Raw genomic sequence first — 13,423 nt, 5'->3', positions numbered from 1 at the left:
GCACAGGAGCACAGTATGGATCTGATGGCCAAGCCTAGAAAAGGTCTTCAAATGGAAGGGGAAGCGGAGAGGCAGGGAGGTGACAGACACGGGAAAAAGCCTGCTACAAAGCTGAGAAAGATTTGTTCTACTTATTTCACTCCTTGTAGGGAGGGAAACATTTTACCTTTGGGGATTTTGAATTTGTTGTCCTTCTTATACCACAGGCAACCTTGTGGAGTATTCACAATTTTAACAGGGTATTCTGTCTCAGGGCAATCAAAAGCCTTCAACATGAAGTCCGTGGCTAACAAAAGAAAAAAAGTAATAATTCATTCAGGTATTTCAACAGGATTCTCAGCAATCTGTTCTTGGTTTCCGAAGTCTAAGCAACTTTTCTTTGTGGCAAAAATAAGCCAAATTCAAATGCTGGAGTACAATAAATTAGTAGAACAATACTGAAAAGGAAATTCTCTAGGCCGTGAACTACACGAACCCCGCTGGTCTGTGACTGCCCAAGAGTTGATTCTGCCCTCTCCACATTTTGCTTCCTGCCCTTTGTCAAAGACATCCGTAACTGTGAGGGGGACCCTTGGTCAGGATGATTGTACGCACCAATTTACAAATGAGTCTCTTCTTGAATGAGAATGTCTTTCACTAACCCTACGGGCATTCGAAAGGTTACAAAAACAGTTCTACTTGAACAAAGTTAAACTTGTCCTTTAGGTTAATGAAAACATAAACTGTTTCATCAATATGTAGGTGAGAAATAGCTAATTTAGGAAAACAAGAATTTTTTAGTACCTGCTATATTTATTAAAAAGAACTAAGCTGGGGCTGGCCCCGTGGCCGAGTGGTTAAGTTCGCGCGCTCCGCTGCAGGCGGCCCAGTGTTTCGTTGGTTCGAATCCTGGGCACGGACATGGCACTGCTCATCAAACCATGCTGAGGCAGCGTCCCACATGCCACAACTAGGACCCACAACGAAGAATATACAACTACGTACTGGGGGGCTTTGGGGAGAAAAAGGAAAAATAAAATCTTAAAAAAAAATAAAATAAAATAAAAAATAAAAAGAACTAAGCTATTTAGATATTTAAGTTCAAGATGTGGAACTCAATTGTCTAAAACATGCCAGACTTTTTTTTTAAAGTTGTTTTTTTTCCTAATTGAGGTTAGATTCACATAACATAAAAATGACCATTTTAAAGTGAACAATTCAGGGGCATTTAGTATACTCACAATGTTGTGTCTAGTTTCTATACAGTTTCAAAATATTTTCATCACCCCAAAAGGAAACCCCCATACCCATTAAGTAGTTGCCCCCCATTATCCACTCCCTCCAGCACTGCAACCATCAATGTGTGTTCTGTCTCTATGGAGTCACCTACTCTGAATATTTCACATGAATGGAATCATACAAAACGTGAACCCTTATGTCTGGCTTCTTTCATTCAGCATAATGTTTTCAAGAGTCATCTGTGTTGCAGCATGTATCAGTACCTCATTTCTTTTATGACTCAATAATACGCCACCGTATATACTATACACCATAATTTGTTTATTCATTTGTTAACTGATGGACATTTGGGCTGTTTCCAACTTTTGGCTATTGTGAATAATGCTGCTATGAACATGCATGTACACGTATTTGTTTGAGCACCTGTTTTCAGTACTTTTGAGTATATCCTAGGAGTGGAATTGCTGGGAAAAAATGGCATTCTGAGTAAATTAGTTATATACAAGTGTAACCTTTGACCCAGACCAGTGGCTTTCTCATAGTTAGAAATGTTTTCCACTGCAAGCTAGGAGACGAACAGATACACACATATATACCTATGTGGAACAAAAGTTCTTGAAATAATACCCTTTATGCAATGAAACATTTTGCTATTTCCCATTCTAATTTTTTTTAATGCTTTCACAACTCATTACACTGACGTCACAACTCATTACACTGATTTCACAATCCTCTAGTAGGTTGCAACCTGTAGTTTAAAAACATTACAGCAAGATAACGGCAATTCCTACAGAGACTGATATGAAAGGATCAGCTATGATATACAAGAAAAAGCAAAAGCTTCAGCAAGTCCCAAGATCTATGTTTAAGTCCTGTTTCCTCTCTTCACCAAGTGAATAATCTAGGACAATTCACTTTGCTTTTTTGAGCCTTGGTCTTCTCATTTGGAAAAGTAAAAAAAAACCAGTAATGCCCAACCCAGAGTATTACTTGGAAACTCAAATATGAATTCAAATGACACTTTGTAAAATGTACCATACAAAGTCCTATTTGTTTTGCTTATTACCACATGGATGAATTATGTATAATGACTGATATTTCACTGACCTATGTATTTGTTTTCAGCTGGAAGATGAAGATCTGGATTTAATTCAAAATTCGTCTTCCACAGTTCAGCCCAAGAGTTTTCAACATCTGTAGAGATGAAAAAACAACCGATCCAATAAACAATGCAATGTTCAGAATCCTGCTAATAACAAACCAGTCAACAAGGGGCCTTCACAATCAATTTTTCCTTTCTCAGGAAAACTGTGAGTGACATATCCAGGCATTCTAGACTCTTGCTATTCACAGCATGGTCTCAGTAGCATTGGTATCACCTGCGAGTTTGTTAAGACATGCAGAATCTCAGGCCCTACCCCAGAGCTACTGAATCAGAAACTGTATTTTAATAACATCTCCAGATGATACATACGTACACTGAAGTCTAAGAAGCACTTTTCTGAAACACAGTCAAAACTCTGCCCATGAACCACCAAGATAACGTGATTTTTTTCACTAGCTAATATAGATATAAACATAGCAAAAAATAATTTCCTGCAAAGTAGCATAAATAATTCTCATTTCAAAGTAAACTTATAAAAAATACATATACTTTTCCTCTAGAGGAACCATCAGACAAATTATTAAGGAATAAAAATTCCCAGGTGAGTCAGTTTTAAACGTAGAACAATTGTTAAAATATTTTACCTTCCATACTATACTGAGTCCCAAACCATTTCTCCTTGAGGTCACATTTTCCCTCATTAGCACCAGACAGTAGAACAAGATTTGCTTTTGGAGGGACTAGCTGATTAAGGGCTTCAGCAATGACCTAATAAGGAGCAGGAGGGGGGTAGGGGGTGGGGAGAGAGACAACAACAACAACTTTAACCTAATACATCTCTGTTAAAAAGGCAAAGCCACATTCCAAAATCCTAGCATCTTGATGCTCATGAAACTATTTATCTATAGTCCATAAACATCCTAATTTATAAAACTTCATTAGTCTATCAGTTGTTTCAAATATGTTTCTGGATAATACCATAAACAGTGCTTATCTCAAATCCTACACAGTAACAGTACTAGCAGTAAAAATAGCTATCATTTACTAGGCTTTTACAATGTGCTAGGTAGCGTTTAACATACATTATCTCATTTAATCCTAAAAACAACCCTAAGGTTACTCGTTTTATAGAAAATAATGTTCAGCTTCAGAGGTTAAAGGTTAAGTAATTTGCTCAGGTTAAAGATTATGTAATCTGCACAGAACAACACAGCTTGAAATAAGTGGTAAAAGTGGACTTCTAACCAAGTTTGTCCACGGTTCCAGAGACTATGCTCTTCAGTGCTGTGTATTATGCGACCTCATACCCAGGAAGCAGGGAAATGTTCCCGGCGTAGGGCCCCCTTCAACAATCCTTCCGCTACGATAAGGACTAAACACAAGATCTTGTGGGTTAAATTTAAAACCCTAACTACCATTAGACACCACTTCTTTGAGAAAAAACAATAAAAGGTGGTTCAGAAAAAAACACTTGGAGCCCTGGGCACAACCATCCTAAAGAGATGACAAGAATGTGTGGTAGCTGCTTCTTCCTTTCTCTTTCCCTGCCCTCTTTCAATAGTAGTTTTGGAACCCCCTATATCAAAGTTTCTCACCCTTGGCAACATCAACATCTTGGGCCAGATAATTCTTTGTTATGGACTGCTGTCTTCTGCATTGTAGGATGTTTAGCTGCTTCTCTGGCTGCTACCCACTAGATGCCAAGAGCACCTCCCAGCTGTGACAACCAAATGTCTCCATTTGTCCCCTGGGGGCAAAATCACCCTTGGTTGAGAACTGCTGCCTTAAATGGAACAAAATGACTTATTCCCCAGGAGTAGTGGAGGAAAGACCCTGACCAACTATTTATTTGTATGTAATAATATCTATAAATCGTATGTTTCAAGTTCAAGGAATCTCATATTTTTCTTTCTTTTTTTTTTTCTTTTTTAAGATTTTTATTTTTCCTTTTTCTACCCAAAGCCCCCTGGTACATAGTTGCGTATTTTTAGTTGTGGGTCCTTCTATTGTGGCATGTGGGATGCCCCCTCAGTATGGCTTGATGAGTGGTGCCATGTCCGTGCCCAGGATTTGAACCAGTGAAACCCTGGGCCACCTCAGTGGAGCGCGCGAACTTAACCACTCGGCCACGGGGCCAGCCTCTCATATTTTTCTTGTAAATATTTTCAAAATGATTAAAATTTAATTGTCCAGAGTCTCCAATTGAATTAAAAGGTAAGCTAAACAATTTTCTGAGTAAGCTTAGCAGTTAAAGCACATAATTGTTAGCAATCACTTTAACTCTTTTAGTAGAAGTTTTAACACTTGAAAAATAGTGACAATAGTACCCAAGAAGAGGACTTGATTTTCTCCTGATGTTAAAACATAAGCACATACAAGAATCATGTAAAATTATCCATGAAACTATTGATACTTTTCTGTTTAAACAAGCAAAAAACTTGACTAAATATAACCAAGTTTTCTCCATTCCCACAGTTCTTAAATACATCTCTACGCTTTGTCACCCTCCTCTTTCTCTAAAAATAAGTTCTAGAAATGGAAACCTCCTTACTTCTGGCTTGTATTCAAAAAGAAGCTGGTCTCCAGTGAGGAAGTCCTGCAGGGGGTAGAGCTGCATGTTTTCACACATGTTTTCCACATACTCAACTGGGTCTGTCTGTAAAGAGAAAAAATTATTTCACACCAGACACTCCCCATTATTATCCTTAATTTGCCACAAAAACCAATACTTTTTCTCTTTTTTAACAATGAAACCAAAATATTCTGAATGGATATAACCAGATAAAACAGCAGCTTAAGGATCTGATGCTCAGAATTCTAAGAAAAGTCAGCCAAAGCTACTATCTTAAAGGAGCTTAACCTAACACCCCTCCCGTCCCCCACTCTGAGCCTCACAACACACTAGGCTCTAATCACGTCACAACTTCTTCATGATAGCAATTATAACACAAAACTGCAAATGCTTAGTTACACGTCAAGTGCCCTACATGACTGTGAGGTCCCTAAAGACACGGTCTTCATCATTTTATCACTACAACACTATCAACTAAAAACTATTTGTAAGCATGAATCAAATAGATGCAGAAAGCAAAATGTGTCATTAGATAAAAGTCTGGATGTAACAAGTTACATTAATCAGTATATTACTTCAGTTTAAAACTGAAAGAGTGACCACAAGTTCTCTAACCTATGACATAGAAATGCTTTTCCAGAGGAAAGCAATTAATTTATGTAATTATTGAGCACCCAGATGCACAAAATCTTAAAACTGACGGGTTCTTCACATACCAGGAGGGTCCATTCCCACATTTTACAATGAGGAAATATAATACTCGGATTGATTAGGTGACTTGCCCAAGCTCACACAGTAAGCGACAAGCAGAGTAGACACTAGAACTCAGGCCTCCTAACGTAGCAGCAAACACTGTTTCCAAAATACCACACACGCCCAGTCCTTTACTAGACAATATGGGTTGCTCTCTCATCTCATGGAAGACAGAATAGAAGTGAAGGTTACTGCATTCAGGGAGGAGAAATGAGACAGGCATCCACCAAACTAGAGACCACAGGTATATGTTATCTACTACATTATCACATAAAAATAGAAGAAGGAAAAAGGAAAGATTCATTGTTAGTCTTTTTGCCCTACTTCAGGAACATTCCTGAATCACCAAGCTGACTAGTCACTAAAGTGCTATTATTGTTTAAAAGGACTCTTCCTACTCTGTTCTAATTTTTTTAATCAGTTATTTTCACCAGCCACTTATTTATAAGTTAACTGCTCTAATCTAATCAGGACCCTGGCTAGAAGCAGCTCTTTGGTGCCACGGCAAGAGAGAAGGTACTGGGAAAAACACATAAATGCTATCCTTTAATTTTTTTAAATATTTAATTCACATAACATAAAATTTACACTTCTTTTTTTTTTTCTTCTCCAAAAGCCCCCCAGTAAACAGTTGTATATTCTAGTTGTGAGTGCCTCTGGTTGTGCTATGTGGGATGCCACCTCAACATGGCCTGATTAGCGGTGCCACATTCACGCCCAGGATGCGAAATGGTGAAACCCTGGGCCACTGAAGTGGAGTGTGCGAATTTAACCACTCGGCCACAGGGCTGGCCCCAAAATTTACACTTCTAAAGCGTACAATTAAAGATGAAATGAAAAACAAAGTGTACAGTTCAGTGCTTTTTAGTACATGCACAAAGTTGTGCAACCATCAGCCCTATCTAGTTCCAGAATATTTTCATCACTCCAAAAGAAAACTCCCATACCCATTAAGCAATCACTCCCTGCTACCCACTCTCCCCAGCCACTGGCAACCATCAATCTGTGTTCTATCTCTAAAGATCTACCTATTCTTGATATTTCATATAAATGTAATCATATCACATGTGACGTTGCATCTGGCTTCTTTCATTCAGCATGTTTTTAAGGTTCATCCAGGTTGTAGTAGGAATCAGTACTTCATTCTTTTGATGGCTGAATAATATTCCATAGTATGAATATTCTACATTTTGTTTAACCATTCGTCTGTTGGTGGACACTTGGGTTGTTTCCATTTTCTGGCTATAATGAATAATGCTGTTATGAACACTTGTATACAAGTATTTGTGTGGACATGTGTTTTCAATTCTCTTGAGTGTATACCTAGGAGTGGAATCACTGGCTTGTATGGTAACTCTATGTCTAACTCTTTTTTTTTTAATTTTTTAAATTTTTTAATTATTTTTTTTGAGGAAGATTAGCCCTGAGCTAACTACTGCCAATCCTCCTCTTTTTGCTGAGGAAGATTGGCACTGAGCTAACATCCGTGCCCATCTTCCTCTACTTTATACGTGGGACGCCTACCACAGCGTGTCTTTTGCCAAGCAGTGCCATGTCCACACCCTGGATCCAAACCGGCGAACCCCGGGCCGCTGAGAAGAAGAATGGGTGAACTTAACCACTGCGCCACCAGGCCAGCCCCTATGTCTAACTTTTTAAGGAACTGCCAAACTGTTTTCCAAAGCAGATTCACCATTTTACATTCCCACCAGCCATGTATGAGGGTTCTAATTTCTCTATATCTTCTCCAACACTTATTATCCATCCTCTAATTTTTTTGTCCACTACAAACTCTCACTACCTTCCATTATTGTTACATTATTCCTGTTTTTATGCCTACAGAAAAACACTTAAACAGCTTTCCTCTAGTTCCAACAGTTGATTTGTAAGACATACCGAGTCCAAGTTCCTACGTGAAATAAATTTTTTTTAATTTCTTAATTTAAAAAAACTGGTTTGAGAAGTTCAAAAAGGGCATTCCTATTTGCCTTTATTGATGAAGACCAGAAAAAAGGCTGAAGAGAAGACATTCCAACTTTGTTAATGAAACAGAAACATAAAAGCTGAAATAAACTGAGCTACAGGAGTTAGCCTAGCAGTTCACACAGACATGGGCCTTTCTGCTCTGTTCTGACTTTGCACTGATTAGGTTTTAATCTAAGGTGTTCTAACTCATATTTTAAAATCAAGACGAGCATTCATGAATATTGCCAAAGGCAAAAAAAAAAAGGAAGAGCTACAAAATGGGGAGATGTCAGTAAAAAGATATCTTGAAATGTCTTGCCAAGAAGAAACTGGAGGGGCAGAAAGAAAATGTCTCACCCAACCAGTGCTAAAAAGAGATCCCCAAAAAAGGAATTTGGGTCTCACTATGGTTGTAGTCCACAATTCTTGCTCCTACTCCTTCCCTGCCACAGTTCTGGCCCACGTGTTGCCATCACAGCTGATAAAGACACAGAACAAAATCACTTCTGGTAAGGTGGATGGCGAGACTCGTGGGTTCTAGGCATATCAATCTATTTATAGGGAGGACCGTCTATAGGACTCTCTAATGGTTAATATAAGTCACAGCAACCTTTCTATTTTCATAGAATAAGATTTCTATTTCAACTTCAAATGACTTGAAGTATATAGAGATTACATTGGAATCAATAGCAACTGAAAGCGTATAGGTTTTGTGACCTTGTCCTCATGCACTTAAGTCCTTTCTACTTAGAGGACATATTCAGAGAATCGTCTCTGGTGATGATTCAATATCCTCTAAATCAGGAGCTCTTAACCGAGGGTCTGCAGACATCTTCCAAAAGGTATCAGTGGACAAATTCAGGGAGAGATGGTGGTACATGAATTTGGTTGGGAAGAAATTACATATTTATTTTCACTAACCTCTAACTTAGCATTTTTATTCAATTATGAATATAGGCAACAAACCCCAGTAGTATTAGCAGCAACTATGACTATAATCATTAGAAATCACAATATAGTTGTTGCAAATATCTCAAAATATCACACTCACTGCTACTGAAAATTGTAATAATTACTAGACCTTATTTAATATATTAATAAAGAGACATATTACCATCTTTCACTATTTTGAATACTTTATTTCAGCATTCCTTTGTAAACTACTGTATTTTATTTTATGCACTTGAAAACATTATTCTATGGACTGTATAATATTTAACAATATTGTTTCAACGTTAAATTTCCCAAGTGTGACAATTTTAGTGCGGTTATGCAAGAGAATACATTTGTTTGTAGCAGATACATGCTAAAAAACATTTAGGTGTGAAGTATCATATCCGTAAATAAATCTCAAATGTTTTGGGAAAAAAATACACATACATATAAGGAGAGAGAGAAGAAAGAAAATATGGCAAAATATTACCAATTGGAATCCAGGCAAGGGATATACCAGTGTTCATTGTACTAACCATGGCAATTTTTCCGAGAGTTTAAAAAATTACAGGGATGAATATTATTGTGAGGAGGGGTCCACACGCTTCAATAGATTTCCAAAGGGATCCAAGGCACAAAAAGGGTTTAAAAAAAACCCTGCTCTAAACTCCTTACCTTTCAGCCATATGTAATACCTTCGTTTCATATACTCTGTGCTACAGACACATAGGAAATTCACGATGCCCGAGTTCCTTACTCATGTGCTGCCCATTGCTCAGAACGTATCCAAACCTCACCCATTTTTTAATGCTGAACTCAACTAAAATTTACCACATACACAAACTTCCCTAATCTTATTCTAATCAAGGCAAATGCTCTCCTTGCCCTGAAATCCCAAAGCACAGTGTCTACTATTACATGTGGTAATCACCACAGATTATTTCGTAGAATGTCTTCACAATATCTGAACTCCCAAAATATCAAACACTATAGTAAGCTCTCCATGAATGTTTATCAAAAAGATAGACAGACGGACGACTACATAAATAATTGTCACACATGATCTGTATCAATCTGCCTAATCCTCTCGCGGTTTGTTACTCAGTATAAACACTCAAAAACACAAGAGTTAATTTTCATATGGCCTCAAGGCCATCTTGAGACTCACATGACAGACAGTGGCAAAACTAAAACTCTAGTGACACCTCCAAAAAGAGAAACAATGTCCACACCAGTTTCAACTTGGTCACAGATAACATTCAAAAGGAATTTGACTTCCAGTACCTGTTCTTGGTAATGAAATTCATTATCCTCAATTTTCTGAATCTCTTCAAAAATTCTGTGAAAGAAGAAAATGATAATAATTAGAAGACATATTTAAATTTCTCATTAGAATCATCAGCAAGAAAAGAGAAGCATAAAAATAAACATAAACCTTTAGGGTACATTCACATATAGAGGAGTAAGGATATGGAGCCAGGAAGGGAAATTAAGCAGGAAATGCCTGAAAAACCATTAAGGCATTGACTAAAGCATGTCAATTGGCAACCTGAAGGCTAAAATATACAAGGATTGACATCTGGCCTAATTCTAATAAGTATGTATTACCTTTTTTCTGGGCCTAGCTTCTGCAGCATTTTTAAATACTGGAAGACAGTATGAGCAACCTGAAAACAAAACATTTGATTATACTTTTGCATAAAGTGGTATCTATATATAAAAAAAAACCCTTCACTTTAATTATTTACCTCATAGAAATGTTCATAACCCTCATCAGTCAATGTAATAGAAATGCTGAACACTGAGTAAGTAGAATTTTGCTCAAATCCCGTCTCACCATTTCCACCAAATAGTGCAAGAGCCCAGCACCTATAGTTAGAAAACAAAAATCTAATCAATATCTTGGGATTGACAGCCTACAAGTAGTTTAAGAAAATAAGTAGGCTTTCTACGTAAAATTTGGGAAGCTCAGTCTTTGATGCAAACATGCTTTCCAAAAGTAAGTTTAAAAGTACAAATTTTAAAAGCACTCCTAAGGATTGTAGTGCATGCAAGAATCACCAGAAGGAAATAATACTGTATTTACTTGTTTAATGGAAATATTAATATATATTACAACATAGTAAAATATTAACAGTCTTATGAAGCCATAGTAATTTCTGTTGAAGAGAACTGCACAAAACATTAAAATTATGGTTGTTGGAGGCATTACACTCATCCCTTTTTTTTTTTTTTTTTTGAGGAAGACTGGCCCTGAGCTAACATCTGTGCCCATCTTCCTCCACTTTATATGTGGGACGCCTACTACAGCATGGCTTGCCAAGCGGTGCCATGTCCACACCCAGGATCTGAACTGGCGAACCCCAGGCTACTGAAGTGGAACGTGTGCACTTAACCGCTGCGCCAAAGGGCCGGCCCCCACTCATCCCTTTTTGAACCTGTCTCCCAAGAGGAGCCTTAAAACACTTCAGATACATCCCTACTTGAAAGACTGTCAAGTGAGCTCTGAGATTATCAGCTAACCTACATAGGTTGTCTAGGAAAGAAGCAATGAGACTGTATCTTTACCTAACTAGAATAATCCTGAAAACCTAAAATGAAGAGGGAAGAAGCCAGAAGGTAGAATTTGAAATGTTAATAAAGTTCAGTAAGGTAGAAAGGTTGTGCACATCTCAAAGCATATTACATTTATTGTGTAAGACACATATGGACCCAATATCATTAGTTTATTCTTTCATAATAACCTTGACCTTTCAGCTTTCTTTGAATGTTCTGTTACACATCAATGTATTAAAGTACTTATTTACATGTCTCATCTACCTTTCCAGTCTTGAATTAGTGTACAGAAAAATCGAACAATAAATTACATTAACGTATCAGTCCTGATTCTAAAGTTATATGTCTATTATTTGGCTAGGCAACTTAAACAAGTGCTTAAATGCATTAGGAAACACTCTGCTAACAAAGCTGAACATACAGTTCACAGTCCCACCTATTTATTATGATTTATCTGCCCAGTGACGTTTTTGTTAAAGTCCATCTTTTGGGTTAGGAATGCCTGAAGGTGCACAGCATTAAATAATCGACCTTCTCAGCATTCAAATCTAAATTCTTGATTAGAGCTAATCTTTTTTGTAATTCTAGAATCTATTAGTTTAGTTATGATTTTTAAAATTTTGTGTACAACTACTCCCAATATGTGCTAAAATTCTAGAATCTATTAGTTTAGTTATGATTTTTAAAATTTTGTGCACAACTACTCCCAATATGTGCTAAAAGGTGGCTTCTAAGGAAATTTACAAATATAATATGGTTGTTACAATAATCTAGGTTATTAAATTGACTATAATTGAGTATTAGATTTGATTTTAGGCTTCCTGGCAAATAAAGCAAAAAGAGAAAAGAATAGGTTATGTAACACTTAGTGTCTATTATTTTTCAGAGACTGCTATACTGAAAATACTTATTAATTGAATACTTGCTTTTTTCTAAGGTAAGAAAGAATGCTGCCTTTGCCTTCATGTCCAACCAGCCAAGAGATATAATGAAGTGGCTTCACCCTTTAAAAAAAATATTGAGGTCAGAAATTTTAAAATTGAGGTACACATACACCAAAAAATCTTATTTTTAAGACTATGATATTTGAGAATATGATTATAAACTTATTCTCACATAAATTCCACTAAACATGAAGTTATAATTTGCAACAGCAAGATAAAACAGAAAACACAGTAAAATTCAACTTTCTCAGCTGAAATCACTTAAAGAGTACAGTCATTTCAAAATTTAAGACTACTACTTTTTCTCTTAGACACCAAACTTACTTATTTTCACAGGAAAATCTTTCACTTTTATTTCACCCAAAACAAGAATAACATAGCTTCTTTATCATTTTACAACCTAATACAGATATGAATCACTCTGTATCTGTAAAAGCTTTCAGCATTGCATCAGGATCTATGGTAAACTGAAATGTGTTGCTTTAAGGGTCAGAAAATCTAACTTGTAGTTTTAGCTTTTCCTTTAAGTAAATGCATAATCTCGAGCAAGAGACTTGACCATATTTTTCTTTTTCTCTTCACTTGCCTAATACCTACTCATAGTTTTCATGGAAATGCAATAACAGATGTAAAAATGCCTCATTATATAATAATATATTTTCATAGTATGAGTAGTTATATATATGCTATTCAAATTGTCCTTTATCACTGGTTTCTGTTATAATTTCAAAAATGTACTCCTATTAAAACAAAAATATACAGAAAAATCGAGTTAGGAAATCTAAACATTCTTAAATTTTAAAATTAGTTTATAGAATTTATTCAGTAAACTCATAAAAGTCAAGATATTATATTATGAATTGAACTATGTTAAGCAATCCCTAAAGGCCAGACAACATCGTTTAAAATATAAATTTGAATTACATCTATACCAAGACTGATGTAGGGGAACAAATCCGTTCAGAATGAACCCAGTTAATTACACAACATTTACATCTGCACAAGGCTAACTGTACTGTATCTGGTAACTGGAGGGATAAACACTTACTTCTTTGTAAAAAACGGCTCCCCAGAAAAGCTTACTTACTGGGAATTCACATATTTGGGGATTCAAAATGACTCATGATGAATGTCATATTAAAAGAAATAAACAGTCCATAAAAAAAATAACTGGATGGAAACATAAAGAAATGTTAATAGTCTTTGAAAAAGAGAATCATGGATAACTTTTTTTCTACGTTTTAGTAATTTTCCTGATTTCCACAATGAATTACCTTAGTAATCAGAGGATAAACAAGGCTTTATTAATTGAGAAAATAAGCATTGCCCCCCAAAAAAGGGAAGAATAGTGTGTATATATAGTATAATTCCATTTCC

General features: G+C 36.3%; 1 protein-coding gene across 3 annotated transcripts in view; it reads right to left on the bottom strand.

The window, feature by feature from the left end:
• NRDC (nardilysin convertase) overlaps positions 1-13,423 on the bottom strand; it is a 96,293-nt gene that overhangs the window by 14,433 nt on the left and 68,437 nt on the right. For all 3 annotated transcript variants that reach the window (XR_011537363.1, XM_070609649.1, XM_070609648.1), the window contains 8 exons: positions 12,029-12,106; positions 10,295-10,415; positions 10,155-10,213; positions 9,831-9,885; positions 4,875-4,979; positions 2,968-3,091; positions 2,326-2,412; positions 167-286 (listed from right to left, as the gene is read on the bottom strand). Coding sequence is in view for 2 of the 3 variants with exons in the window: in XM_070609649.1 (XP_070465750.1) it covers positions 167-286; positions 2,326-2,412; positions 2,968-3,091; positions 4,875-4,979; positions 9,831-9,885; positions 10,155-10,213; positions 10,295-10,415; positions 12,029-12,106 (749 nt within the window). In the remaining variant the exon portion in view is untranslated. The remainder of the gene's footprint in view (positions 1-166; positions 287-2,325; positions 2,413-2,967; positions 3,092-4,874; positions 4,980-9,830; positions 9,886-10,154; positions 10,214-10,294; positions 10,416-12,028; positions 12,107-13,423) is intronic.

The sequence above is a fragment of the Equus przewalskii genome, chromosome 2 (assembly GCF_037783145.1).
Source record: "Equus przewalskii isolate Varuska chromosome 2, EquPr2, whole genome shotgun sequence".
Classification (NCBI taxonomy): domain Eukaryota; kingdom Metazoa; phylum Chordata; class Mammalia; order Perissodactyla; family Equidae; genus Equus; species Equus przewalskii.
The sequence above is the reverse complement of the archived record's forward strand: the minus strand, read 5'-3'. Positions and strand labels throughout refer to the sequence as shown.